Raw genomic sequence first — 27,407 nt, 5'->3', positions numbered from 1 at the left:
CAAGGGCAGGGCCTTGGCCTGGGGCAGGGGCCCCCTGCTTTCTTTCTACAGCATCTGAGATAAACATCGGGCGGTGGGGCTTGGGGCTGCGAGCCTGTGCAGTGGTCCCTGAGAAGCTTTATTGTTTTTGTTTTTTTTTTTTTTTTTTTGAGACGGAGTCTCGCTGTGTCACCCAGGCTGGAGTGCAGTGGCGCGATCTCGGCTCACTGCAAGCTCCGCCTCCCGGGTTTACGCCATTCTCCCGCCTCAGCCTCCGAGTAGCTGGGACTACAGGCGCCCGCCACCACGTCCGGCTAATTTTTTGTATTTTTAGTAGAGACGGGGTTTCACCATATTAGCCAGGATGGTCTCGATCTCCTGACCTCGTGATCCACCCGCCTCGGCCTCCCAAAGTGCTGGGATTACAGGCTTGAGCCACCGCGCCCGGCCGAGAAGCTTTATTGTTACTATCAACATAGTAGTGTGCTCCAGGCCAGCCTGGAGGGGGCGTGGCAGGGAGGCTGAGGCCCCGCCCTCTGGGAAGGAGCTATGGAGGAGAAGCGGCCCCATGCTGGGCACGGGCCAGGCCGGGTCCAAGATCCTGATGCCACCCAGATGGGCCTCCGGGGCTCTGGCCACAGGGCGGGCTGGAGCCTGGAGCCCCTGTCAGCAGCCAGCCAGGGTGACCATAAGCTCCCCATGGTGATCCAATATGACTTTACAGTCCAGATGTAACTGGCAGCTTCCTCCCTACTACAATCCCTGCTGCTCCACACTTGAGCTCATCCTGGCCTGTTGGGTGGTGTTCAGGCTTCTGGGGTCTTCTGGGGGTGGCTTGTGATAGAAACAATGCTGAAGCTTCCATGGAGAGCCCATTGCTTGTTGAGGCCTGACAGACTTCCAGGAAATCAGGGTTTATCATCAGTGTTGAGAATGGTCCCAGCAAGCTCTGGTCACATGAATTCCTCTCTTCCCTTCCCCTTCAGCACTTCCCCTAGGAACCAGCTACTGTGGGACCCCTCCTGCAAGACAGAGCTCACCCAGGAAGCTCCAGGGACTCCACCCTTTTGCCTCACTATTGCCCTGAGTCCTGGCAGCAGGAGGCACTTGTCTGGCCAGAGAGAGACCTCATGGCCCCTGGCATGACCCCTGGCATGACCCCTGAGTAGGTATTGAGGCCGCAGGGTCTTGGGCGTCTGGAGGCAGCTGGTTTGGCCCCTCTGCACTTCAGCTCCATGGCTGTGGATAGACAGGCCCCCTGCTTCCAGAAAGGGTCAGAGCCTTTAGCAGGGAGGCAGCACAGCTGGGCTTAGACCTCAGGTCACTAAGTGAATCTGAGCAAGTCATTGAACAGTTTTCTGCCTTCTCCACCTGTAAGCCAGATATGATAAACGCCATCCCGCACTTAGTGACAAACACATGAAACAGTAGCTCCTGCCTCTGTAGCAGAGGTGACAGCCAAGGGCAGTCCTGTGCTATCCAGGTCTGGTAGCGGGGCAGCCTTGCCTCAGGTGAGGGCTGAGGGAGAGACTGAGGTGGAGCAGATGGCAGTGGTAACCAAACCAGTTCCCTTGCCTTGGGTGGGGACAGAGGAGAAGCACGGAAGCATCCGGAACTAAGCAATCAGGACAGGAGGCTCAAGCCTGGGTGAGTCAGGAGTCCAGGGGCTTTCTTCTCTTCCAACCCACTGTCTGCTGGTGTCTCGGCAAAAGCCAGCCACGGCCCTGCGCCATCCTTCAGACTCCAGGGTGAGCCCAGCCCAGCGACACAACAGAAACCAAGCGCCATGGGGGCTGGTGTCCTCCACCAGCATTTCTCCTCTGGTCACATCTGTGTCCTGATGGGACTTCTCCCTCCACTTTGGACCATCAGCTTTACAGTCCAGACCACCCTGCAGCCACCCTGTGGCCTCCTAGCTGCCCCAGTCTCTTGGGCAGGATGCCTTTTGAGCCTGTTGGGAGAGGCCTTGCCAAGAGAACAGTGCCCGGGGCAGGCAAGAGGACACAGTCTTTGGGAGCCAGAAGAGCAGGGAAAGGCTCCGTGTTACGGTGGCCCCATGCTCGGAGGCTGTGCTGCCTTCTCTCTCCCTGACTGCCCAGGTATGGGGTGGCGTGGAGCAGGAGGCATCCTCTGGTGTTCCCTAGTAGCCCAGGCTGTGTGCAGGGGCTCCCATTTTGTGTCTCAGTTGCAGGAAGGCCATGAAAGGAGGAGGGGCTCATGGGACTGCTGAGAGGAAGGTGTGAAGAAAGAGAGTGTGGCCCTACATCAGTCCTTTAAAAAGCCTCTGTTACCTGAAAGGAGATCAAGCAGAGAGGAATGGTTGTGTATGTGTCCTACCAGGCAGGACAGGACAGAGGGAGGTCATTGTTACACACACATCTCCCCTTCCTTTCCTCCTTCCCCTCCACTTCCCTGTGAAGGCCTGGGGCAGGCTGTGGCCAGGCTCAGGCCCCGACTGTGGGGTACACACCAGGGAGGGCCACACCTCCCCACAGAAGGGGTGGAGTGGTCAGTGGAGCCAGCACTCTCTGCTGCTTCAACATCTCCGCCTGGAGCCAGCTGTCCCCTCTCTCCCAGGCTCCATCCGAACAAAAGGAAGGCACAGCCTGAGATCCGGCTCCCCATACCCCTCCATTCAGCACTCAGTTAGAGCTGGGTGGGGGCATGCCTGCCTTCACACGCTGCCTTATGGCTTTTGTGTCCCCAACAGCCCTCAGCCTCTGGCTGCTCTCCTTCCCAATAGTCACAAGATTTACCATGATAATAATAGGTTAAGACTTGAATAGTGTTTTCATCCTCTTTCATCTTCACTCTGTCTCACGTTATCTTATTTTTATCCTGATTACAGAAGAGGTACTACAGGTATTTTTACCCTGGTTTTACAGTCAAAGAAACTGAGGCACAGGCAGGTTTGCCCAAGGTCACATAACTGCTTAATAGGGTAGACAGGTGAAGTAACTGGATGTGTATCAGCCATGCCCTTTCCCCATGCCCCCGGCACTCCCCATGACAGCTCCCTGAATCCCAGCATTTTATTCTTTTGTAGGATTAGACCCAAGCATATAAATTCCTTTTTCCCTCTCTCCATTCCCACATCCTTTTATTTTCACATACTTACTATAGGCCTTGTAGGGACTCTGTGAACCAGACAAAGGCCAGGTACAGTGGCTCATGCCTGTAATCCCAATGCTTTGGGAGGCTAGGCGTTTTGAGACCAACCTGGGCAACAAAGCAAGACCCGGTCTCTATAAAAAATAAAAATGACCCGGGTATGCTGGTGTGCACCTGTAGTCCTAGCTACTTGGGAGGTTGAAGTAGGGGGAATCACTTGAGCCCAGGAGTTCGAGGTTACAGTGAACTGTAACTGCACTCGTCCTTTCTTTGGTTGACAGAGAAAGACTCTGTCTCTAGGAAAGAAAAAACTAAGACTGGTAGTTCTGGCCCTCATGGGGTCAATCATCCAGCTAGGCAGCCAAGTCCATCAGTAACAGAAGATGCTGAGGGATGAAGTCCAGAGCAGCAGAATCCCAGGGCCGCGGCATCTCAGTGCTTACCCTAAGCATTGAGGCCCAGAGCTGCTCCCGTCGGAGCATAGATTCATAGCCCCAGCTCCTCTGAGCCCTGCATAGCTCTGTCCCCTGAGATGGGGGTGCTCTCCCCTTACCACTGGCACAAGCCACCTGAGTAGCAGGCAGGTATGGTGGCTGGTGGCTGCAGCAAATTCCGACCTGGCAGTTGTCCTCAGCCCCTTTCTCCCTTCCACAGACCTATAGGCCAGAAAGTACATGTCTTTCCAAAATGTGTCCTAGTACCCCAACCCACACTCAGTATTGAGCTCCTCCTACATCGGCCAGGCCATGGATCTATACTAAGTAAGTGTCCACCCAGGCCTGTCCAGTTGCTGCAGCCAATTTAGGCACCCTCCTCTCAGATTCTGGACTCTTCAAGACCTGAGCCGTAGCCTTCTTGCAGCACAGTCTGCTGGCATCTGAGGGTGAAGGGGCTTGCAGGCCAGGACACAGGTGACTGCCGTCCCTCCCAGTGATGATAAAACTGGATCATCCTGAGAAGCCGAGTCTGACTCAGCTGCACTTAGAGTCTTCTCTCCCATGCCTGGGGGCCTTCCTAGAGCAGGTGCCTCGATGGGGTCAGGGGAGGATGCTGCTGGTGGTAGTTGGTAGAACACAGAGGAGCCTGGTGACTCCCAGAAGACAGAAGGTTAAGCTCACAGCTTGGACCCACTTTTTGTGCTAGGAGGTGTGGGATTCTGGTTGTGCGTGTGTATGTAGACTCTGACCAGTGTGCACCCTGGACCAGCGAGCTGGATGCTTCAGGCTTCACCCTGACTCTGCCTGCCTTGCTCTTGGCCCTTGGAGAGCACTCGGGTCTTGGTTTTCTCACTGGAGTGAGTTGTAGGCAGCTAGAGCTGTTTTGGACTGCTGAATGGAGGGCTGTACTGGCTTTCCTGGCACTTAGGTGATCCTAGCCAGCAGAGAGGTAGAGACAGGGTGCCTTTTTCGGGGGCCAGGACAACAGGATATTTTAAACTTACTTGACCACCCAGAAAAGTGTCCTGTCCACCAGAGTATAAGGCAGCATAGGGGATCCCATAGGTGGGCAGTATGCTGGGGCAGGGGGGCCTCTGTCTCTCAGTAGCCCTGGGCAAGGCAAGTGCCTTCCTCTCCCTGGGCCTCACTTTCCCCATTTAGAAACAGGAATTTGGATGAGAAATGTTTGAGGATCTATGAATTTGGCAACTCAGGGTGTCAAAAGGGCCCCTTTAAGCATCTTCCCAGTGGTGGCTTCCAGCCATGACTGCTCATGGGAGGGATAGTGAGCTGCAAGCACTGTTTCATTGGAAGGGTTCTCAGAGCTCCCTACCCCTGAGTGTTGCTCCCTGCTACCTGCCTGAGTGCATGACTGCTTGCCTTTTACTCTTTGAGTTCTAGTTGTCAGTAGAAAGCCCCTGTTATGTAGATACATAAGTTGGGAAGATTCTAATGGCCCAATTGTAGATTCTAATTAATATTTCTAATGGTCACTCTTAAAAGAATGGAAAAAGAAGAGCCTCAAGGCAATGGCATTAGGGGAATTTTAATGGCATGATCAGTGGCAAGGTCCAGAGATGATTACTTGGGTGGGAGAGTGTTACAGGGGTCCTGGGAAACAGGGCATCCAGGGTGGGAATCAGAGGGAGAGGTAGGTGGCCAGTTTCACCCTCTCAGCCTTGCTGGGGCTGAGTCCTGCAGGAGCAACCTGTGTCCTGGAGGGAGAGCCTGCACATGCAGGCTGGACTCTGATGGCCCAGGGAGAAGGTCAGCAATCTTTGTTTCTCTTCTCTGGTTCTTGACTCCATGCCAGGCAGCTGTGGATAATCTCATCAAATAGAGCACAAGGCTCAGGAGGCTGAGCCATGGAGTTGCTGCTCTTAGCTTAGCCCCATTGAAGCTTTTAGCTTCTCCCAGAGTAAAGCACTCTTCCTCAGGCTGCAGGACACAGCCCCAGAAAACGGGTGGTTCCTTTTGGCACCAAACCAGGTGAGTTAGACGGTGCGACTCATCAAAGGGCCATCCCCAAGACTTGAAAATACTGAGGGTGCACATGTTTTAAATGAAAATATATCTTTGGAATTATAAAATAAATATTACATCATAGAGACTGTAGATTAGAGAAACTGCCACCTTCTCACTATTGTCATTTTCAGAACTTTTTTTTTTTTTTTGAGATGGAGTCTCGCTCTGTAGCCCAGGCTGGAGTGCAGTGGTACAATCTCGGCTCACTGCAAGCTCCACCTCCTGGGTTCACGCCATTCTCCTGCCTCAGCCTCCCGAGTAGCTGGGACTACAGGTACCTGCCACCACGCCCGGCTAGTTTTTTGTATTTTTAGTAGATGGGGTTTCACCATGTTAGCCAGGATGGTCTCAACCTCCTGACCTTGTGATCTGCCTGCCTTGGCCTCCCAAAGTGCTAGGATTATGGGTGTGAGCCACCGCCCCTGGCCCAGAACATTTTTATTTGTATTTTTAATTTTTATTTCTTTGAGACAGAGTCCTGTTCTGTTGCCCAGGCTGGAGTGCAGTGGTGAGATCTTGGCTGACTGCAGCCTCTACCTCCGAGGTTCCAGCAATTCTCCTGTCTCAGCCTCCTGAGTAGCTGGGATTACAGATGTGCATCATCACGCCCGGCTACTTTTGTATTTTTAGTAGAGACGGGTTTTTACCATGTTGGCCTGGTAGGTCTCGAAGTCCTGACCTCAGGTGATCTGCCTGCCTCAGCCTCCCAAAGTGCTGGGATTACAGGTGTGAGCCACTGTGCCCAGGCACAAAACATTGTTAATATTCATTTTTCAGGCCTTTCCTAACCATCCTATCTAAATTACACCCTTTGTGGCCCCCCTTTTTTTTTTTTTTAACAAACATCTGGTCTTATGTATTAGGCACTGTTCTAAAACCTTTGCAAGTATTAACTTATTCTATCCTCACCATTGCCCTCTAAGGTACTCTTACTTGTTCTATTTTAGATCTACCGGGGAAATTGAGGCACAGAGGGGTGAGGGAACTTGCCCAGGGTTGTACAGCTGGTGAGTGTCAGAATTGGGATTCAAACCCAGGCAGCTTGGCTTTAGAATCAACAGTCTGAGCTTCGTGTCCTGCTGCCCAGATCTGGCTGTAGATGCTCTTTATGTCTTTCTTTCCCTCCAGCTGCTGAGCTGCTCACTCTTTATCCACTTTGCTTATCACAGTGTCTGGCACAGAGTCGCACTCAAGTGCTATTTGTCAGGTGAATGAAGGAATGATGAGAAAGGGGGAATTTCCCATAACCCAACTACCTTAGCACAATAATTATGGTAATTTTGATAGATTGTAGATTTCAAATCATGGGTCAGGAACTGCTCCTGCCAGTCCTGTTGTCCCGTCATCGTCTTTCAGGCCAGAACAGCCCAGCTGCGCCAACATACCTGGGGCGAGAGGCAGCCCATGTTCCTCATGCCAGCGGCCAGCTGTGGGTTGGCCTTGGGCCTGTGTCTCCTTTGATCTTGCCCTTACTCACTCCCTCGCTGTCTCTCTGAGCCTCCTTATCGCTGTCTGCCTGTCTTGTCCACCTCTCTTTGTTCTCATTGTGCCTCTACACGCTCTTTAAAGCCACTGGAGTTTGAGGACATGCAATAGTAATTTTCTAATTGTTACTGGGCAGTGTAAAACAAACATTAGCACAGCTGGCAAAGAGTGTAGGCAGGTGGTTCCTTTGGGATCCTAAAAAAGCAGGATACAGCTGAGAACTCTGTGACATCGTGGATTCAGAAACTGCTGGAACTATCCAATCCCTGTGGTGGCTGCCCCTTGTAGGGGTGGTGCCAAGGGTGGCTTGGGGGTTTAGGGCCTCCTAAATTTCCATTAGGCCCCAACAAATATACAATATAGCTAAAAAACAAAAAACAAAAAACAAAAAAAACCCCCAGTGTATTTGTTACGAAAACGCAACTTCGAGATGAGTCTCTAGACCCCACAGTCCCCCTTTGGATAAACTCTGGAGCTTTACAGCTGCCAGAGATCCATTTGCTGTCCTCTGCTTTGCTAACCATCTTCACTGAGTCTTTAATAACAAGTGGGGCTGGAAGGCTGACCAGTGCCCTGATTCATTTTCATATTGAGTCATTGCAGGTCCCAGGCACAGGTTGATAATTATCTAACTGTTAGATTCTAACACACATTGGATGGCAATATAAAGGATCCATGAGGCAGGGTCCCCTTCTCAAAGAACTTCAGAGGAAAAGTTAAATGGCAGTGCAGGGGTTAACTGACACCATTGGCAGCAACTGATGGTCAGAGATGACTGTGCTGTGTCAAAGGCACACAGAACAAATATGCACAACCGAGTTCATAGGCAGGAGAGATCCTGTGGGCTGGAGAGAGGAGGTCAGGCTTTGTGGAAGAGTGAATTTGCCCTGGGGCTGGAGGATGAGTAGGAGCTGGAAGCTGAGCAGGGAGGGTGGAGGAGGGTGTTCCAGGCTAAGGACCAGCATGGGGTGTGGCTGGCAGAACTAGAAGCGCAGCATGGGACTATGTGATGAGTGGGCCTAGCTGGGAGGTCTGACGGATATGCCCGGCCCAGGCAGCGAGTGTGATGCTGATGTCAGGGCTGCCCACAAACTTAAACAAAAGCCTGGGAACACAAACATGGTATGCACCATGCTAACCAATGTGGGAAAGAAATCACACACGGAGCTGCTTCTAAGACACATTCAGTAAGATCAGACATGGGTGACCATCCTGCGCTTCTATCCTGTGGGCCAGGGCAGCACTCCCAGGGAGAACCGGCATCTTCAGGTGCCAGGGTCCCTTTGGGAGGTGAGTCTGGGCCTCGCCTGTGATGGGCCAGCTGCAGGGTCCTTCTGCACTCAGGTCCTCTGCTGAAATGATGTGTCCTTGGTTTTGCAGAAGGGCGAGGATGGTAGAATAGGCTGGCCTGGGCAGGTGTCCCTTTTAGTTGTCCTCTGGGTAGTCTCTCTCATGGCCTGTTGATCCTGATAGACCCCAGAATACCTGTGGTAGCCCAGAGATGAATGAGGCCTACTTCAAACAATGGCCTAATGCTGGGGCTTATCTGGCCTTTGTCCCACCAGAAACCAATCAGTTCCAGGAAGAGTTTTTCAGCCTGGCCTGAACCCTGCCAGTCCAATAACAGCATAGCCCCTGACATGTGGTGAGCACTCGATAAATATTTAGCTGATGGAATTCCCACTCTCTACATCTCTGACAGCTGAGTGCCTCCCAAATCCTTGCCCAAGCAGCCTCACCCTCTTCCTCACTCTCCAAGCCTTCACAGAGGCCACAACTGCACCATCTCTGTTGCTATTCTCATCATCGAGACACCATCTACCATGCTTCTCCCTCCACTCTGTCCCTACCCCAGCTCTCCAGGACCCAGCCTACTGCGATTCCCAACTTGCTGGCTGGTCCCACTGTGGCTTCTTGGGAAGTCTGCAAGGATGGAAAGCCCATGTGAGTACCTAATGGCATGGGGTACTAAGAAAGAGGAACAGCAGAGTTCTTGGTCCAGAACAGGCTAGCAGGGAAGAGAAAGCTGTCTGAAATCTATCTTAATGTATCTCTCTGTGTGTGTGTATATACACATATATGGACATCTAAGTTTATGAGGCATCTTTGCATGAATATGTATGGATATATTTTCATTTATTGACTTAATGGATTTTTTCTGCCTTCGTCAGCATGTCTTTGGTTATAAAATCTGGGGTTTGGGAATCTGATCTGCGAAGAGGGAGCATGAGCAGCCGTGAGAAGGCATATCCCAATTCCCCACCCCTCAACCCTCAGCACCAGAGGCATTGAAGGAGAGGCAAGACAAGCACTTAGGGTTGTTTAGGGAGTTGCAACATCCTATGAGAAGTGGAACTAGATGACAATTGAGGTCCCTTTAATTCCAGTGAATTTAAATCTAGACTGCTTTGTACAGTAACCACACATGATTAAGTGGTGGTTGAAAGTGTGATGTTGTGGGGCAATGGAGCAACAGTGCTTATGAGAATGGCCCCTGGTCAGATGGATCTGGGTTGAGGCACAGCTGCATAACTTAATGATTGTATGCTTCTGGGCACGTCTCCTAGCCTTTCTGTGCCTCAGTTTCTTCATCTGTAAAATGAGGACAGCAATAATACCTATTAAGGTTGTAGTGAGAATCAATGAGATAACACATATGATAACACACGTGGTAAGTGCTCAGTGAATGTTGCTGGTGGTTGTTAAGGCTGTTATTCTTGTTGAAGGATGCAGTTTTAAACACTTCGGTCCTCAGATGAACCATCTGGCTCTATGGAGTCAGCCTTAACTGTCTTCCCAGCTCCCATCCTTGCTCCTGACCTAAAATTCCACTAATGGGGGAAAGAGCTCCTGCCCTCAAAACACCATCCCATAGCCAGTTCAGCTGGACACCAGGAGAACCTAGCCAGGCTGCACTCCACTCTGACAGCTTTGGCTTCAGTTAGGGTCCACCCAGCTGGACACTTGGAAGGGACAGACCATTCAATCCCAAATTCTGAGGCATCATCCCTTCCCAGACCAGCCAGTGACACACTCCTTTGTCCCCTAAACAACAGGAGTCAGAGATATGTTTATGTGGTGCCTATCCAGGGAGGATGAGGATTCTGATGGGCAGTGACTCTGCAGCCTGCTTTTAGGTTGTGTAAATGAAACTTATGCAAATGAAGCAGCCATTTCTGCTCTTACTCCCTATAACCAGCTTCCTTCTGGGAGAGAAGGGCCAGGCTCACTCTTTAGTTGTGCTTCCGGGCCGGATGCAGTGGCTCACACCTGTAATCCCAGCACTTTGGGAGGCCAAGGTGGGTGGATCACCTGAGGTCAAGAGTTCGAGATCAGGCTGGCCAACACAGTCTCTACTAAAAATACAAAAGTTAGCCAGGTGTGGTGGTGCATGCCTATAATCCCAGCTACTTGGGAGGCTGAGGCATGAGAATTGCTTGAGCCCAGGAGATGGAGGTTGCAGTGAGCCGAGATCACACTGCTGCACTCCAGCCTGGGCGACAGATTCCATCTCAAAAAAAAAAAAAAAAAAAAAAAAAATATATATATATATATATATATATAGCACTTACGGTGTGAGCCCTTGCAAAGGTTGCTTGCCCTAGGCTTGTCCTTCTCTCTACCCCTGAGTCCCTATGTTTGGACTCCTCTCTACACAGCAACAGGTTGGGGGATTCTCTTAAACCCACCAGCAACTGTTCAACCTGGCGCGTGGGCAGGAAACCTCGAGATTAAAATCTGATAACCTGGAAGGGATTGTCAGATCCAACCCCATCATTTCAGATGAGAAAGCTGAAGACCAGCGAGAGGAAGAAAATTCTCCTGTTAAAGCACACTGGATGAAGACGTGCTCCACTCCCAACCTCCAGAAAAAAGTCACTGATAGAGTGGCCTCCACTGTTCACCAGTTTTGCCTTTGTATATGATATTTTCTTTTCTGAGAGGGTTGAGAATCCCCATGCAGTGCTCTTTCTGGCAAGGGCATCATACTTTGCAGATTTTACCTTTATTATCGTGGAAAACTTGACAGTCACGGGGAGCTGTTCCTCTTCTTTTGGACTTGGAAACAAAAGAACCTCACTGGGGAGGAGTTCTAGAGGAGAGGAGTGTAAGTGGGGGTGAAGGGAGCGAAACCCTGGGCTCCCAGAGGAAGAAGAGTGGGCCTTCAGTTGCCTTTAAGAGGCCTCTTGCCCCTCCCCTGCCTCATAAGGACTCTGAAACATTTAAACCCCAGAGGCTGACTCAGTAAGAGTCATTTGCATAATATTTTAGGGTGATTTAGCCATGCGCAGCTACATGTGGCTGATTTAGCTATGCTGGGCTTGGTGGTAATAAGAATAGCCCTGGTTCTGACAGACACATCCTATATGTCTCTGTCCAATGACCCCAACCCTTGCTTGGGCACTTAAACTGCTTGTCAAACTTGGACCAATCACCTTACTGTGTGCCAGTGTCATGCTAAGCATCAGGAATTTGAAGATGAATCCAACCTGTGGCCCCTTGAAAAGTCAGGTCTGAGACTTGGAAGTAGGTGTCTGTTTGGTGGGGATCACCCAGAGATCAGCCCATGGGTGTCCCTAATTTGGACAAAGAACCCCCCCAACTGGAGCCATTTTGGTGTGCCTGCCTGCATGACCTATTTTTAAAGCTGCAAACAGCTAGCATTACCTGTTCTCAACATCTGGCATTACCTACCTGCTTAGTCACCTTCCCTCAGGCTTCAAACAGCTGTAGGGCCCCACCTCCTATCCATCTAGGGTCCCTCCCTTCCATTTTTCTTCCTGAAAGGATCTGGAGACACCAGCTCTACAAGTCCTGGTGTCTTTAAAAGGATCAGCTTGAGGAATAAGGCTCATTTGAGAGCTGTGACATTCATCTGACTCTAGTGAAAGTACAACAGCCACTCCCTTTTTGGCCTCCAGCTGGGCACCATGAGGGCCTGCATCCCCCTGGTATTGGCCGTGCTGTGCAGCCTGGCCTGGGCTGGTAAGTCACTATCTGGCGGGCATGGGATTGCTGGCAGGGCGGGATCTTGCCTAAAGAAGCAGAGAATTGGGGAACTGGTAGAGGGCAGGGCTATGGGACAAGGGAGGGTAAGCTCTGTTCTAAACCCACAGAACTCTTTTGGGTTGTCCTTGTCTGAGGGTGCAGGTGTTGTTCCTGGAATGGATTGGACTATGTGGAGAGAGTTGTAGGGCTGATGGTCTGATTTCATGGAATTCCCTTCTTGACACCTTGGAGGATCAGCCCCAAACATCCCTTAGTCCAGCCTGACTTTTGATCTCCCCAAGATTTTGTTGTCTGGGGCCACTGTATGGTATAAAGCTAGGGATGGGTTCCATGGGGTCTAGTGGCCTGGCTGCCCTTGGTCACTCCTTCCACTGCCCGGTGGCAGGTGAGGTTGTCTAGGGTGTGATCTTACTTTGTGTAGTGCCTTAGGAGGTGGGCAGGCTTAGGAGGAAACTGGAAGGATCCTTAACCAGGAGGTGGGCCACGTCCTATCTGGGGCTGTACAGGGGTCAGAGGAATGGATCTCTGTTGCAGTGTTAGGGGAATTAAAGAATAGAGAAGGGACCTGGCCCACAGTTATAAGAGGTTCAGGGGATGGGACTGGCAGAGGAACAGGACCATGTTCTTGTTTAGTAACTGTGCAAAATGCTGGTGCTGATGTGTTAATTGGTAGCTAGTGGGTGGGTGGGAAGGACTGCCAAGGGAGGGGCTGAGCTGAAGAGTGTAGGGAGAATCCTCCTCTGCCCACAGGAGAAAGAATCTTTCCACTGGGTTACTCCTGTATGGGACTGTGGAAAGGATTAAATGAGATAATGTATGAGAAGCACCTGGTGCAAAGTGAGATCTCAGTGAATTGGAAATTCGCTATGATTATGACTATAAATATTCTTGGGACAAATTCCACTTGGGGTCATTTCCAATGGGGTTGTGGAAAGGAGACCCCTAATGGGATTTTTAAATGGAAAACCCTTGGAAGAAGAAGTTGTGCCTCTCAACTGTGGATGAGATAGTGTGCCTTACCAGGAACCAGCTCTGCCTGGGCCCTACTGGTGGAGAGGGAGTGGGAGAGCATGAGGGTGGGCCTGGGAGCCACCGGCCTCAGCCCTGTTGGTGGGAAGGAAGGTGGAACCTGGGGGTGCTTAATGTGGAGGGGTGGCCAGCAGTCTTGGCATATCCCAGCCTTAGGAAAGGAGAGCAACTCTGGACATTTGGTCCCTGGGAGGACATCCCTGAGGGCAGAGGTAGCAGTAGCTTTAGAAGTGCAGGTGGAGCTCTTGCTGCTGGGTCAGAGGGCAGTATCTGCTTCGTCTGTGGGATGGATGGGAAGTGAGGTCAAGTGTGTGAGGCCTCCTATGGTGGCAGAGAAGAGGCTCTGCACTTGTTGATACTATCCCAACATCTCAGAACTGAGAGGCAAGAATATGAATCACACAGGGAATCATTGACAGCCTCAGGTCCTCCTTTATGAGCTGGATGTCTGTGGAGAACCTTGGTTGATGTTTTTGGTTGTGAATGGAGGCAGGAAGCTAGTCCAAGGGGTGAGGCTTCTTGGTTGACTAGGTCTCCATGGAAACAGCATCTGGGGCCTTCTGAGAGGTACAGACATGTAGAATGTCCCAGTCATCAGAGGGGCTGAGCGCCAGTGTACAGGGACACTGTGTCCACCCAGGCTTGGGACCAAGCTTTCTTGATGGCCTATGGATAGGGAGTGGCTGTTTTGGCATATTGAAGTCTTAGAAAGTACAGAGAAATTGACCATTTCATAGGGAATGGAGGAAGAATCTGAACCCAAGAGAGGAAAGACTCAAATGAAGAAAGGCAGAGAGTCAGAGAGGTGAGGCAGAGGAACAAGAGGCACAGGTTACTAGAGCAGTGATTCAGGCACCTGGCTTGGGGAGCAAGGCTTACTCAAGAGTATTGGTGTCAATGGCACAGTGTGGGGGTGCTGGAGTGAGTTAGGGTGACTAGTTACTCATCAGAGTGTCCCCAGAACGTCACAGCAAAGTGCCTGTGAGGAAAAGTTCCTCCCACCCCTGCCCTCCACTGTCAAATCCCAAGGTCACCTTGGAGCAGACCAAGTGCACAGAGAAATGTGAGAAAGTGCTGGCATGGGGCTCTTGCTGGAGACAAAGTTTTTGAGCAGAGATGAAAAAGCCCACTCAGCTTGGGCCGGCGGGGGTGCTCTCCTGCACGTCCAGCTGACTGCTCGCTTGCAACCCTTCTCAACTGGTGCCAGCTGCTGGAATGAAGTGAATTCTTTCCCTGGACTCTGCTGATTTGGCCCATTAAAAACATTGCCCTGATTTGCCTGAATTCTCTCCCTTTGGATTCTGGGTGTACTGCCAGGCTGACTGAGTAGGGAGCTGATGGGCTGAAAATTTCTCCTTAAGATCTTTGCATTCAGGCTCCAAGGGAGCATCATTTAACATTCAAGAGGAGTTCCTGTGGGCCTGAAGGAACAAGTGGCCTTGGGCCTGGTCTCTTTTAGGAACTGGAAACCTGCCTTCCTGGCCACCTTGGAGGCCTGACAATGCGAAGTTGTCTGAAGACCTGGGTTAACCTTGACCCGATGCCTCTCTGATATAAAGAATACAGACCTGTAGTGATGAAGTCAGCCAGGAAACCAGCAACACAGATGTGCTGACAACCCAGCCCAAGGGATGGCCCTGTTGAAACCCTGGGAGAGTGTCAGCTAGATTAAGTGTGTCAATAGGGCCACCACACAGGGAAGACTTCTCCACCCAGTCTGAACACTTGTCACTTGGAAGATGGGCATGAAATATTGCCACCATTTATTCACCTGACAAATACTTCTATAGTACTACTATGTGTCACTTGCTGTCCTAAGTGCTTTACACATATTAACTCATTTAATTCTTATAAATATTCTATGAGATAGGCTCCATTATCATCCCACTCTTACAGATAAGAAAACCAAGGCACAGAAGTTTAAATAACTTGCCCAAGATCACATAGCTAGAAAGCAGTGGAACCAGAATTCCAGCCTCAAGCAGTTTGGCGCCAGAGTCTAGGTTCTTAACCTCTCTGCTATGCCGTCCCTCATTAGACACAGTATCAACCCTAATCCCAGAATCCAATACTAGGGACTGGTAACTAAACCCAACCTCTAATATTTGAGCTCTAACCACTCCAGGCTTAAATTAAAATACTATACCTGTGTTGAATCATAACCAGAACCAAGCCCCCAAACAAAACAGGGATTATTCATCTTTTCTCATCCTGACACATTCCTCAACCCCGAATGTCATCTTAAGTCTATTCCTGTTCCTTACCCAAATATCAATACAAAATTGTTAATTTATCAACTAATTTAACTCAAGCCCAAATCCTAACTGTAGTTCTTAACCTAACTAACCCCAACACTCGTCCAAATTAGGTTTCAGTTTCCTCACTGATACAAATTCTGATGCCGATGGTAACTCTGACTCTGATCTTGACATTCTCGGTAACCCACAGTATGACCTCTGAAGCCAGCGTTCGTGAAATCCAAACCTCAGGAACCTCAAATCGAACAAAGACTCTTATCACCCTTAAAGCCCAGAGTGGATAGTGGGTTTCCACTGTTCCTTCAAAATGTCTTGTCTTACGTCCCTTGTGACCAAAACCTTGCTTCTGCAAACCATTTGGCTGCAGTGGGGGATGTGGTCTGTGGTTACACAATAGAATGCTAGGCCAGAGCCCAATTCTCACCCGTACCCACCTCATTCCCCACCCTGAGCATAAATTAATCTGAATGTACTCCAAAGATGGGAAAGAACAGAAAGATGTGACACAGGGGGAAAGAGGGTACAGAGAAGACAGATGAAGGGGAGAGAAGAGCAAAGAAGCAAAGAACATAACAGGGATGGGATAAGAGCCCGGGGAAGGTCAGAGGGCAGGGGACATCCCTGGGACAGCATCTACATGATAGGTGAAGGGGGCCTGTGGGCCACACCCAGTTCACAGACCTATTTCTTTGGTGTGCTTAAAGTTTTACATGGTTGGAAAATTTCACATCAAAATGAAGATTTATCTTGAAAAAAAAAATGGGAGCTCTGGCAACACTGAGCCCACATCCCAACATGGCAACAATCAGCTGGAGCTGAGCATCAGCTGCGAATTTCAGATGGAGCATTGCTCTCAAGCTTGTCACGGTCTCCATTTCTTCCTACTGCCTCAGACCCTGCTTCTTTACTTGTTTATGTTCTGGGCCTAACCCAAATGCCTATTTGGGTTTATAATCCTGGTCTCTTTGATGAGCCTTGAAATATTTGGTGGGTGTTGGGCGGTGGGGAGGAGGCTTATGTTGTGCACGGGAGGCTGTGGATGTACTTCTCCCTTGCAGAGAGTAATGCCCTTCCCTGCCAGGTACACTCCTGTCCTGATCTGTGAACCCTCCTGTAGGAGGCACCTTGGGGAGGAGAACAGGGTCTCCATAGAGCTGAGTTTGTGACCTTTACTGACTATAGGAAAAATGGAATCCTGTGCATCTCGATGTAATGAGAAATTTAACCGGGACGCTGCCTGCCAGTGTGACCGCCGGTGTCTCCGGCATGGGAACTGCTGCGAAGACTACGAACATCTGTGTACTGGTGAGCCTCCTTGTGAGACGAAGGCACGTCCAGCCTGTCTAAGGGGCCATTGGCCTGGGTGTCCAGCAGGCCAGAGCAGCGTTCAGAGCTGACAGGGGCTCTAAGGATCTGGACAGAAAGCACCGAGAGACAGAGGCAGGGTCAGGACTTTGGCCACCACTTTTCTCAGGTTTTCTAGGATGCCCCCAACTTAAAATACAGTAGATGTCATTTACCTAGAATTCTGTCTGAACTACCAGTATCAACAATATCTTGAAAGTTTAAGTACCAAATTCTAAAAAAGGGTAAAATGATAAAAATAATATTTTAGTATGTATGACATTACTAATTGTCATTCAACACTTTAAATCACAAAAATGTAAAAATGGTAGCAAACTCTCACAACTCGTGTACCGCCAGGAAGACTGCATGGTATCATCACAGTGACGGACACGATTCATACCACTCTTCCTCTAGTGAAGGGACCACATGGCACAACATCTCCATACCGTCATTTCCAGCCCACCAATTAGAACAGGACATGCGCCACCTTTAACTGCATAGTTTTAAATGAATACTTGAAAAAAATAATGTATGAATAATCAAATTGTTTAGGTGCTTCCAATGTTGTCAACTCCCAGATTAATGATCTTCTGCTTTGTGACATCATTACCTAACGTGGCTCCAGTGAGCATGTTTTCACAACTGGGAGTCAGAGTGCATGGATTGCCAGCACTTAGAACACAGCCTGACACATAGTAAGTGATCAGAAGATGTTTGCTGACTGAATAACAACTTGACTGGTAGTTCTGATGGTAATAACTTTTCAGTAAACTCACTAGTAGATTCCGAATCACTTTGTCACAGTATTGTTTGTTGGGTGTATGGAGGGGATTGGGGGGGTATTATTCCACTGTGTGATGAGAGAGGAACTCAGAGTCCCCAGGAACATTTCTCCCTGCCACACCACCACCAACCTCAAATCCACCCTTCTCTGCCCAGAGCTGAGCTACAATCACTCAGCTTGCAGGTGAAGGGAGTGGGGCAGCAATAGGAATGTGCTTTTCCGAACATGCCCTTTCCCTAGACACAGTCTTTGGGGCCATTTCCAAGTGGGGCGAAGAAAGAAGGGAAGTTGGAATCTCAGGAAACAGCTCTTATTCCTTGAGGCCCTGAGAATTTACCCTGAACTCTGATGAGAAGTTTTTCTAGGTACAGGATGTTCCTAAGTGAGGGCCTTGTCATTAGGACAGCATCAAGGCTCTATCCATCTGTCAACTTTTGTTAAATCAGAGTTTTCATCACCAAAATCAGAGTTTTCAATCCAGATGTGTCACCTGGGGAAATTATTTTCCTTTTTTATAAGTTTTCTATAATGTGTCTTCCATTGGAAACATCTTCCATTTTCTGTTTTCATCCTCATTATTTGGTGCCCGTCCTTTGGACCCCAGCCCCTGGTTGGGATTTGCACCCAGTGCCCTTGCTTGTCCCCTGAGGCTGGGGGAGCAGAGAACTAGAAACCAAGCAGCAGGGGAATTCTCAGGTTATTGGTGACTTTATTTTCTATTTACCTGCAGAGGACCACAAAGAGTCAGAGCCATTGCCACAGCCGGAGGAAGAGACAGAAGAGGCCCTTGCCAGCAGTGAGCCTACCTCCCCAAAGGGGGGCCCTCAAGATAAAGCAGGAGGGACATGAGGGTGACAAGGAGGGGCGGCCATGGCAGTGGCACCAGGCACAGGCCTCAGCCAGATGAGAGAGGCTTGCTGGACTCTGGGAACCTGGGCAGGAAGAAGCCTGGTGGGGCTCAGCCAGCCTGGGGGGGCTATGGGGGCAGGGTAGCTAGGAAAGAAAGCCTGAGGCCTGGAGAGGGAAGTGGAAGAGATTTTATTTTTAGAATGGGAAGATTAGAAAAACAGCATGCCAGAAAGTAAAGATCGGCATCAGAAAGGACTTCCTGACTGTGAAGGGTGTGCACGAATTAGGCTTGTTTGTTTTCCTTCCCTGGAGATCTTTGCTGGGCAGAGTCAAGAGAGCCAGGCTAGGGAGGGACGGCCTGCGGGGTGTTCAGAGCGACCTCTAGAGGTCAGCCCGGGACACACCTCCCCTGTCTTCTCAGACTTGTACTCGGCACCCACCTCCTGCCAGGGCCGCTGCTACGAAGCCTTCGACAAGCACCACCAATGTCACTGCAATGCCCGCTGCCAAGAGTTTGGGAACTGCTGCAAGGATTTTGAGAGCCTGTGTAGTGACCACGGTTAGTCTTCTGCTCCCTTAGCTAAGCTGCAGAGACAGAAGGACTCTAGAGCAGGTTCTCAATGTGTGGTCCCTGGACCAGCAGCAACAGCAATGTCTGAGAACTTGTTAGAAATGCAGACTCTGGGGCTTCACTCTGGGCCTACTTAATCAGAAACTCTGGAGGTGGGACTCACTTTCCTGGTCTACCAGGGCCTCCAGGTGATTCTGATGCATGCCCAAATGTGAGACTCCTCCTAGGGGGAAGGGGCCGGGGACATTCTGTGGGCAATGCCTGTGCTGATTTTACAGGTCCTTTAGGCTCTGGGCCCCTGTCTACCACTAGGGTGTCCAACTGTGGCTCCCCTCTGTCCATGCTGGCTTCTTGAAGGTGCCCAGGAGGGGATGCACACAGACAATTTCCTGCCCGCCCCCCTTCCCTCTGGCTCTGAGGCCACCCCTCTCCTAATTCCTCCCAGAGGGCTTCTCCCACAGCAGTGATGCCATAACCAAAGAGGAGATTCAGAGCATCTCTGAGAAGATCTACAGGGCAGACACCAACAAAGCCCAGAAGGAAGATATCATTCTCAATAGCCAAAACTGCATCTCCCCGTCAGAGACCAGAGACCAAAGGGATCGCTGCCCAAAGCCGTGAGTTCCCGCAGTTCCTCTTCCTACCCCCCAAATCTCGCCCCCATCCTTGCTTCTTTTGATGCCTTAGGTCTTTTATCCTCAAGTCAGGCAGGATCAAAGGGAGAGCAGAAAAAAAAATAGGTCTCTAGAGACAAAGCCATCTTGAGTGACTGTGGATATCCAGTTGGGAGGGTTTCTGTGATTAGCCAGGTTGAGGATAGAACAGCTCTTCCAAAACATGAGGTAGAAGAAAAGTGACCTGTGGCTTTCAAGAGTACCCAAAGTGCCCCCTCGGCTCCTGAAGCCAGCCCTCGCCTGCCTGCCCCTGGCCTGTCTAGAAGTCTCTGGAGGGGCTGCTGCCCCGTGTTTGGGGCTCTCAGTGGGTTTCCCACTGCCTCCCCCAGACTCTTCACTTATGTCAATGAGAAGCTGTTCTCCAAGCCCACCTATGCAGCCTTCATCAACCTCCTCAACAACTACCAGCGGGCGACAGGTCATGGGGAGCACTTCAGTGCCCAGGAGCTGGCCGAACAGGACGCCTTCCTCAGAGAGATCATGAAGACGGCAGTCATGAAGGAGCTCTACAGCTTCCTCCATCACCAGAGTGAGTGAGCACCCCCAGGCCCCAGGGTGCACGAGTCTGTCTGAAGGGAGCCAGGCGGGTGGGGGAGGGGAAGGTTAGGAGGGCAGGTGAGGAGGCGGTGGGGACTCTGTGGAGGTCAGTGTATATCTGGGAGGGATGAGGGATGAGGCCAGGGGGAAGCCAAGGAGAGGTTAGGAACCCAACCAGGAGCTGACACATCCTCTGGCTGGCTGGCTTGGAAATCACCCCACCTTTGACTTCATGTTAACTGCCTTATGCATGCCCACCCTTTGCTACAGTCTCAGGGTTCTCTGCTGGGCATGAGCCTCCCGTCACATCCCAACCCCACCCAGGGCACGTCTCAGTCACCTCTGCGATCCAGGAGTTAGCGCCATGTTTCAGACAGGTAGAGTCACTGACTCTACTCCCTCCTCCTGCACTAAAGTCCAGGAATCGGGTTGGCTGAGTCCACCTTTTGGCTGGGGAAACAGCATCAGAAAATCAACAAAGGTTCAGAGAGGGAAGTCCTATCGGGAAGAGTTGTGGTTGGAAAGCCTCCAGATAGAGATACATTAGAGTCAGACCAAAAAAGATTTTGGCCGCAGGACTTCTTGGCATGGGGTTGCGTTTGTTAGTGTTCTGCAGATTCCTTTCCCAAACTCCAGGCAGCTGGGCTTTGTCTGAGGGGTGGCTCTGTCTGGGTCTTCCCTCGTTGTCCCTGAGAGTGCCTTGGCTCAGAGCTGCTGCCTCCCTTAAGAGTTGGTGACACTGTTTTTAGGTAAAGTGGCAGTGACACAGAGTGACTCTATGAAGAAGTTGCAATCCTGTGCTGCCCCCTGGCGTTCTCTTTGTAGTAAATACACAAGAGAATCTTGGAGGTCTAGACTGAGCAAGGGCTTTTCAAATGAGAGAAATGGAGGCCAGACAGGCTAGACTTATCTGAGGCCACAAATGAGTTGGAAGCAGAGCTGGGGCTGGAACTCAGGGTTCCGACGCCAAGGCCAGGCTGTCCCGTTACTCACTCTCTCCTCGCCTCTCTCCTTGTCCAAATCCCGCTTATCCTTAAAGTTCTATAATAGTTCATATCCCACCACATTTGTGAAGGCTGCACCTGCCCCAGCTCACTCTGGCTTTCGGCACCTCTGCAGAGTTTGGAGTGTGGTCCACAATAGCCTTGGGTCAGAGAGATTTGGTTTAAATCTTGGCTCTGCCACTTGCTAGTGACTTGACCCTGGGCAATTTATTTGATCTCTCTGGGGCTTCCCTTTGAAATGGGGTTTTTGAGGATGACTGCTTATAAAGCACCCAGTAGAAAGCCTGGCACTCAGTCCGCGCTCAGTAAGGGTAGCTATTCAGTGTGTGAAGCCATTCTCTGTTATTTTTTGTATATTTAGTCTTGTTTTCCAAATGTGTTTCAAGTCCTTGAAAGGAAGGAATATGTCTGGTATTTCTTTTGTATTCACCGTACAAAATTGTGGGCAGTGAACAATCTTTGATGGTTCCCTCATTGAAATCTCCAGCCCTGAACTTTCCCAAGGGCCTTTTCAACAACTCCACTTAGCTATCTAACTGATATTCACACAGAACTTAGTGTAGAAAGAATTTTTGGTTCCCCTCTATTCCTCCTTACCTGCTCCTCTCTGGGTCTTCCCCATTTCATAAATGGCAACATAACCCATCCGGTTGCTCAGGCCAAAAGCCTAGTAGTTAGATTTAATTGTTCTCTTTACCTCAAAGTTCCCTACTCCCATCTCCTCCATCAGTAATGTCCATCACTCCCACTTCAAAATATGTCCTGGGCCTACTGCTTCTCTCTCCTCCTCCGGAGTTAATACCACTATCTAAGCCCCATCAACTTCTTACATGGACAAAGCATGAGCCTCAAAACTAATCTCTCTCTGCTTCCACTCATACCACCCCATTGCCTTTTTAACATACACAGCCAGGGTGATCTTTGAAATGCTCCTATCATACAATTCCCCTGCTTAAAATCCTTCAGTGGCTCTGCACTACCAAGAAGTTATAGAGTTGTTAAAGAGATTGGTCTCTGGAGCTAGACTGAGTGGACTCAAGCACTGTCTCCACCTTTCATTAACTGTGATCTTGCATGAGTTTCATACTTTGTCTATCTCAGTTTCTTCATTTCTAAGTTGGGGATAATTAGTATCAACCTTATGTGAAGATTCAATGTGAGGATTCAGTGTTACATTGAAAGCACTTAAAATGGCACTAAATGGACAGAAAACAATTAGTAAATCTAAAATATTTTTTGTTTTATTTCTATTTGCCTGAGATCTGACCTTCTTGCCATGGCTTGAAGGATCTGACTCCTGGCTGCTTCTCAAACCTCCTCCCCTACCACTCTCCTCTCCTGCTCCAGCCTCACTGACTTCTTTTGGTCCTTTGAACAGCAAACTCAAGTCTGTCTAGAGCCTTTGCTCTTGCAGTTCCCTCTACACAGAATAATCTTCCCCCCCGTTCTTCTTCTTTGTGTAGCCAGTTCCTTATCCTTCAGCTCTCTGATAAGTACTACCTTCTCACAGAGGCCTTTCTGTTCTTCCCTTCTAGAAGACTCCCCCCTGCCTCCTGTCCCCAATGTGCCAGCCCTTTCCCATCATTACGGGCTACTCTGCTTCACAGCACCGATTTGAAATCATATTTCTTATTGTTTACTTGTTTATTATTTGACTCCTCCACTGGAATGTAATATAGATAGAGACTATGTCCTCGCTATTCCCAGCTGAATCCTCAGCCTTTAGATCTGGACCTGGCACAAAATAGGCATCCCATAGATAATCATTGAATAAACAGCTGAACACATTTGTTGATTGAACCCCCATGTTTCTTGACGTGTGGAACAAGTAGCTCTTTAGGTCTCTGTTTAGCGCTCCCAGGACCTGGCCCTGCCTCCCCTCTCCAAAACCCTCTGTGTTCCTCTCTGTAGATCGCTATGGCTCAGAACAAGAGTTCATCAATGACTTGAAGAACATGTGGTTTGGGCTTTATTCAAGAGGCAATGAAGAGGGGGACTCGAGTGGCTTTGAACATGTCTTCTCAGGTGGGAGCACTTTTCTTGGAAAGAAAGAGTTGGAGGGATGAAGAGGAATGGTTTTGCTCAGGAGCAGGGCAGCCCTGGGTATGGATTAATCAGCAGTCCGGCCAGCTAGCATGGAGGGACCCATGCATTCTCCCCCACCCAGATGGCTGGGGGAGGGGGGTGTCTGAGGAGCCATTCTGAGAAACAGTCTTTTCTGGAGTACCTAAGGGGGAAAGAAGACCAGATGCTGGGGCTCCCCAGGGGGCACATCTAGGACAAGACACGTGTCTGGGAGCAAGTTTGCCTACCTCTGAACAGTCCTTTGCTTCCAGAGCCTGGCCAGCTGCTTTCCAAGAGGGCCATGGTCTGTTCCCCCCTGTTCTACCCCATAAAACTCCCACCAAGCCTGGCTTGCTGCTGGAGTAATGGCTGAGAGAGGTCATCAGGATCGCCAGAAGGAAGGATTCTCCCAAGGGCTTGAGCCAGAAGGGGTGCCTTCCTGAGGTGAGAGATAGGACTGTGAGAGACTCTGGGGGCTCAGAGCAAGGGGCCAAGCAGCTAGAAGTCAGAGACTGGAGAAGGGGGAAGCCTTGGCATGGGGTGGAGAAAGGGAATTGGAGGAGAGGGTGGGGAAGGAGCCCAGATTATCCATCTTGGACTCTTTATTATAGGTGAGGTCAAAAAAGGCAAGGTCACTGGCTTCCATAACTGGATCCGCTTCTACCTGGAGGAGAAGGAGGGTCTGGTTGACTATTACAGTCACATCTACGATGGGCCTGTGAGTACACGACCTGGAAAAGCCTTGTCAGCGCCCAGATGTCCTGCTCTCACTCTGCATTCCAGTCAGACTAGTCTCTCAGCCTGACTCTCATGGGGCAACCCCAGGCAATTGTGACTATGATGTCCTCACCTGCTGGACAGCCAGTTTAGCCAGCCAGGACACTGGAATTCCCTTCCAAACAGTGAAGGCTTAACTGCAAGGGACAGGAGGCAGGAGGCACAATATTTGGGTGGGAGCCTGGAGCCTGGGGAGGATTCTCAGAGGGAAGAACAAAGATATGCAATTACTCCCTGCCTCAGCTTCCTTAGAATGTGGCTGAAAATTTCAGCCTGGCTAGTCTGAGCTAAACTTCATACACTTTGTAAGACAGAAACCTTTGCTGCCCGGTACCAGGAAATAATTTGGGGGTAGTAAACTATCCTTCTCTTCCATGTGTGAGGGCCATTGGGAATAGTGATGTCCTTGATACCCAGAGATGGATCCTATGGATAGTGATTTTGGCCTTCCTGGTAGATGTGCACTAGCAGCTCCAGGCAGAGGGTCTGGGTGGGCTCAGACACCTTAGCAAGGCAGACTGGCTCCTCTATTTAAAGAATCCAGTCTCCCTGGAAGGTTCACACAGGCCCCTAATGGACCCTCAACAAATACTGTCTGACTGTTGCCATTGGGCATCTGTTCTACTCCACTCTGTGGCACTCACCAGACCCCCTTTTCTGCCCTTCCCTCCACAGTGGGATTCTTACCCCGACGTACTGGCAATGCAGTTCAACTGGGACGGCTACTATAAGGAAGTGGGCTCCGCTTTCATCGGCAGCAGCCCTGAGTTTGAGTTTGCACTCTACTCCCTGTGCTTCATCGCCAGGCCAGGCAAAGTGTAAGGACGGGGCCAGCCAGGCCTGGGGAGCAGGCTGGGGCTGCAGGCTGTCCTCAGCCAGCACAGAGTCAAGAGACTTGGACTCTGCCACAAAGAGGCTGAGAGGGTTTGGCCAAATCTGTGCTTTGGGCCACAGTTCTCTTGCTTGAAAAATTAAGTTTCTGGATTGGTTTGGTGGCTGCCAAACTTCATCTTAGCAGCAAAACTATCTCCCCTCATCCCCTCAAAGTGAAATCTTACATAGGACCTTAATATATGAAATAGAAATGGAGTTGTCCTGGGGCTCTCAGCCTCTTTATTTGTGCCCTGAGGCTACTTAGGGGAACCTAGAGCCCCAGAAAGTACCACTAGGAACCACGGGGCCTCATGTTCTCTAACATTCGGACACATTAAGTTTTCCCACTTCTGAAACCCTAAGCAAACATTTAATTTCTGAGGATTTCACCTCTAGAATCTGGGATTTTGGAATACTGCTCTGGGAAAGATGAGGAACAGCATTCTTTAAGAAGACAAGAAATAAGGCAAAGATTTTGAAATGGCTCCTTGCACATGGGGAGCTGGAGGCAGCTGCTGAAGAAAGCAGTGCCAGCTCTGTCTTTCAGGCTGTTTAAGCAGAACGGAGCCCTTCTGCTTAGGTTGGGCTTGATCCTTCCAGTCCAGGGAGAGGCAGGGTGAAGTGGGGAGCCCCTCTGATTTCAGGATCTTTCCCCACAGGTGCCAGTTAAGCCTGGGAGGATATCCCTTAGCCGTCCGGACATATACCTGGGACAAGTCCACCTACGGGAATGGCAAGAAGCACATCGCCACAGCCTACATAGTGTCTTCTGCCTAATAGAACTTTGAGCCAGAAAGGGGTATGAGGGCTCTTGCAAGACTGAAGTGCTATCTTCTCCGGACTAGAGAGAAGAGGGAGACGACTGGGAGGGATCACCAAATCTCAAAGCAATGAGAAGCATTCCTAAATCCCAAAGTGCCCACATGGGAAAGAGATAAAATGTACAAATTAGAAAAATTGGATAAACAGTCAAACCTTTATCCTCTAGAATTTTGGCAATGTAGACTAAGAAACAGAGTCCAGGCAGAGAAGGTAGGAGCCCTCCATAGCTCTCTGCCCTCATGTGTGGGGGAACTAGGAAGAAGTCCTTTGACCTCCCCAGGCCTCATGCTTCCCTTTAATGTAAAGGGAAGGGGTTTCCCCACTTTCCTCTTTTCGGGGTTGGTGAAACGGCAAACTCTGATATTTTTACTGTGATAGTGTTTTCAATTGTTCTTAGGAAGAACAGCTGATAGAAATTCAAGATTACTATAATGGCTGTTATTATACACAGCTCTGTAAACTACAACTCAGCCCTGTGTTGCAATCCTCAAAGAAGTAAGTCCACAGTAATCAAGCAAGGGCCTTTGGTTTTTTCCAGCGTTAGATCCTCTCAGAACAGAGTCCGGGAGAACTCCAATGCTGAATGGAGAAGGGTAATAGGTTGGTGCAGTGAATGGGCTGAGGGTGGGGTGGCCTTCTCCAGGCCTGAGTGTTTTTGTGTCCAGCTCAGTATCTGCATCAAGATGTTTCCCACTTGTGGATATTTAGTGCAGCCACAGACTTGTATTTTGATCCCCAATGTTTTTTTTGAAAGAGTTCTCCTCATAGGAGGAAGATTCAGCATCAGAAAAAGAAGGAACCCACAGCTTGGTGTCATTAACATAATTATTTTAAGGCTTATCCAGCAGGCATAATTTGAGTAACTCTAGGAGACCAGAGAGACTGTGGTTCCCTATTTTAACCTCAATTATGCATTTGTCCCCCAACCCCACTGAGAACTAAATGCTGTACCACAGAGCCGGGTGTGAACTACAGTTTAGAAGGTTCAAGTTTCCAATCAAAGTCATGGAAGAAAACTTGAAATGAGTGTCTTCTTTGTATATGGTCTCCCTCCACTGTCTGTCTCCCTGCCTTTTCCCTGGAGCAGGGCTGCGAATGATACTTTTACTCTAGCGTTTTTTCAGAATGGCTTGAAGAATGCGGTATCTGGGTGAAGTCCCTGTTGACTCACTAAGTCTCTCTAGCCAAGAGGGGAAGAGAATTCTGTAATATGAAGAGTGGAAGGAGCATTGCATACAGTTAGTGAGGCAGGGGGTAAATGGAGATTGGTGGTCCCCATCCCCAATAACCGGTTCCCTTGATCACATACACAGGAGTATAAGGACATTTCTGGATGTAGCTTCTGTGGTTGCAGAGGTTGACTACACTGGGGGAAGAGGAGATGCTAAAGAGATACAGAAAAAGACTTCTTATCTGTAAACAGATTGCTCAAGCCACAATGCTAGAAAATAGTCAGATATGAAGGGATACCTCTGGCAAGTTTATAGACTGCAGATGGATGCAACAGGGCTGTGTCCTGCCCTTTCCCAGGGATGTTCACAGTCAACGGGCAAGACAGTGAGTCAGCAGAGCACAGGGGTAACAGGTACAGGCTCTGAAGTCATGTTGCCCAGGTACCTAGCCAGGCTCTGTTGCTTACTGGCCATATGAGCAAATTTCTTACTTATTCAGATTGTTTCCTCACCAGTCAAATGGGGATAATATTACCATTGTTGTGAGATAAGGAATGTGAAATAACATGCTAGTCTTTCTTATAGTAATAATTGTCTCA

At 49.8% G+C, this 27,407-nt stretch overlaps 1 protein-coding gene across 5 annotated transcripts; it reads left to right on the top strand.

The window, feature by feature from the left end:
- The first annotated feature begins 415 nt into the window (after window positions 1–415).
- On the top strand, window positions 416–26,659 carry ENDOU (endonuclease, poly(U) specific). 5 transcript variants are annotated; one of them, XR_012420177.1, is made up of 11 exons: window positions 416–1,144; window positions 16,517–16,639; window positions 18,196–18,261; window positions 18,736–18,873; window positions 19,331–19,502; window positions 19,889–20,088; window positions 23,012–23,125; window positions 23,437–23,608; window positions 23,776–23,882; window positions 24,617–24,759; window positions 25,474–26,659. XR_012420177.1 is itself a non-coding variant. In XM_065524104.2 (10 exons), the coding sequence occupies exons 2-10, from the start codon at window positions 16,522–16,524 to the stop codon at window positions 25,589–25,591; spliced, it is 1,176 nt and encodes a 391-aa protein (XP_065380176.1). In that variant the 5' UTR covers window positions 542–1,144; window positions 16,517–16,521; the 3' UTR covers window positions 25,592–26,659. The 5 variants fall into 5 exon arrangements, 3 of the variants coding, with proteins under 3 accessions (XP_065380176.1, XP_005570715.1, XP_065380177.1); XR_012420176.1 differs by lacking the exon at window positions 416–1,144 and adding an exon at window positions 11,892–12,023; XM_065524104.2 differs by lacking the exon at window positions 23,437–23,608 and having other exon boundaries at window positions 542–1,144.
- Window positions 26,660–27,407: the final 748 nt, after the last annotated feature.

This window comes from Macaca fascicularis, chromosome 11, assembly GCF_037993035.2.
Source record: "Macaca fascicularis isolate 582-1 chromosome 11, T2T-MFA8v1.1".
NCBI lineage: Eukaryota > Metazoa > Chordata > Mammalia > Primates > Cercopithecidae > Macaca > Macaca fascicularis.
Note: the sequence above shows the minus strand (reverse complement) of the source record. Positions and strands in the feature narration are given on the sequence as shown.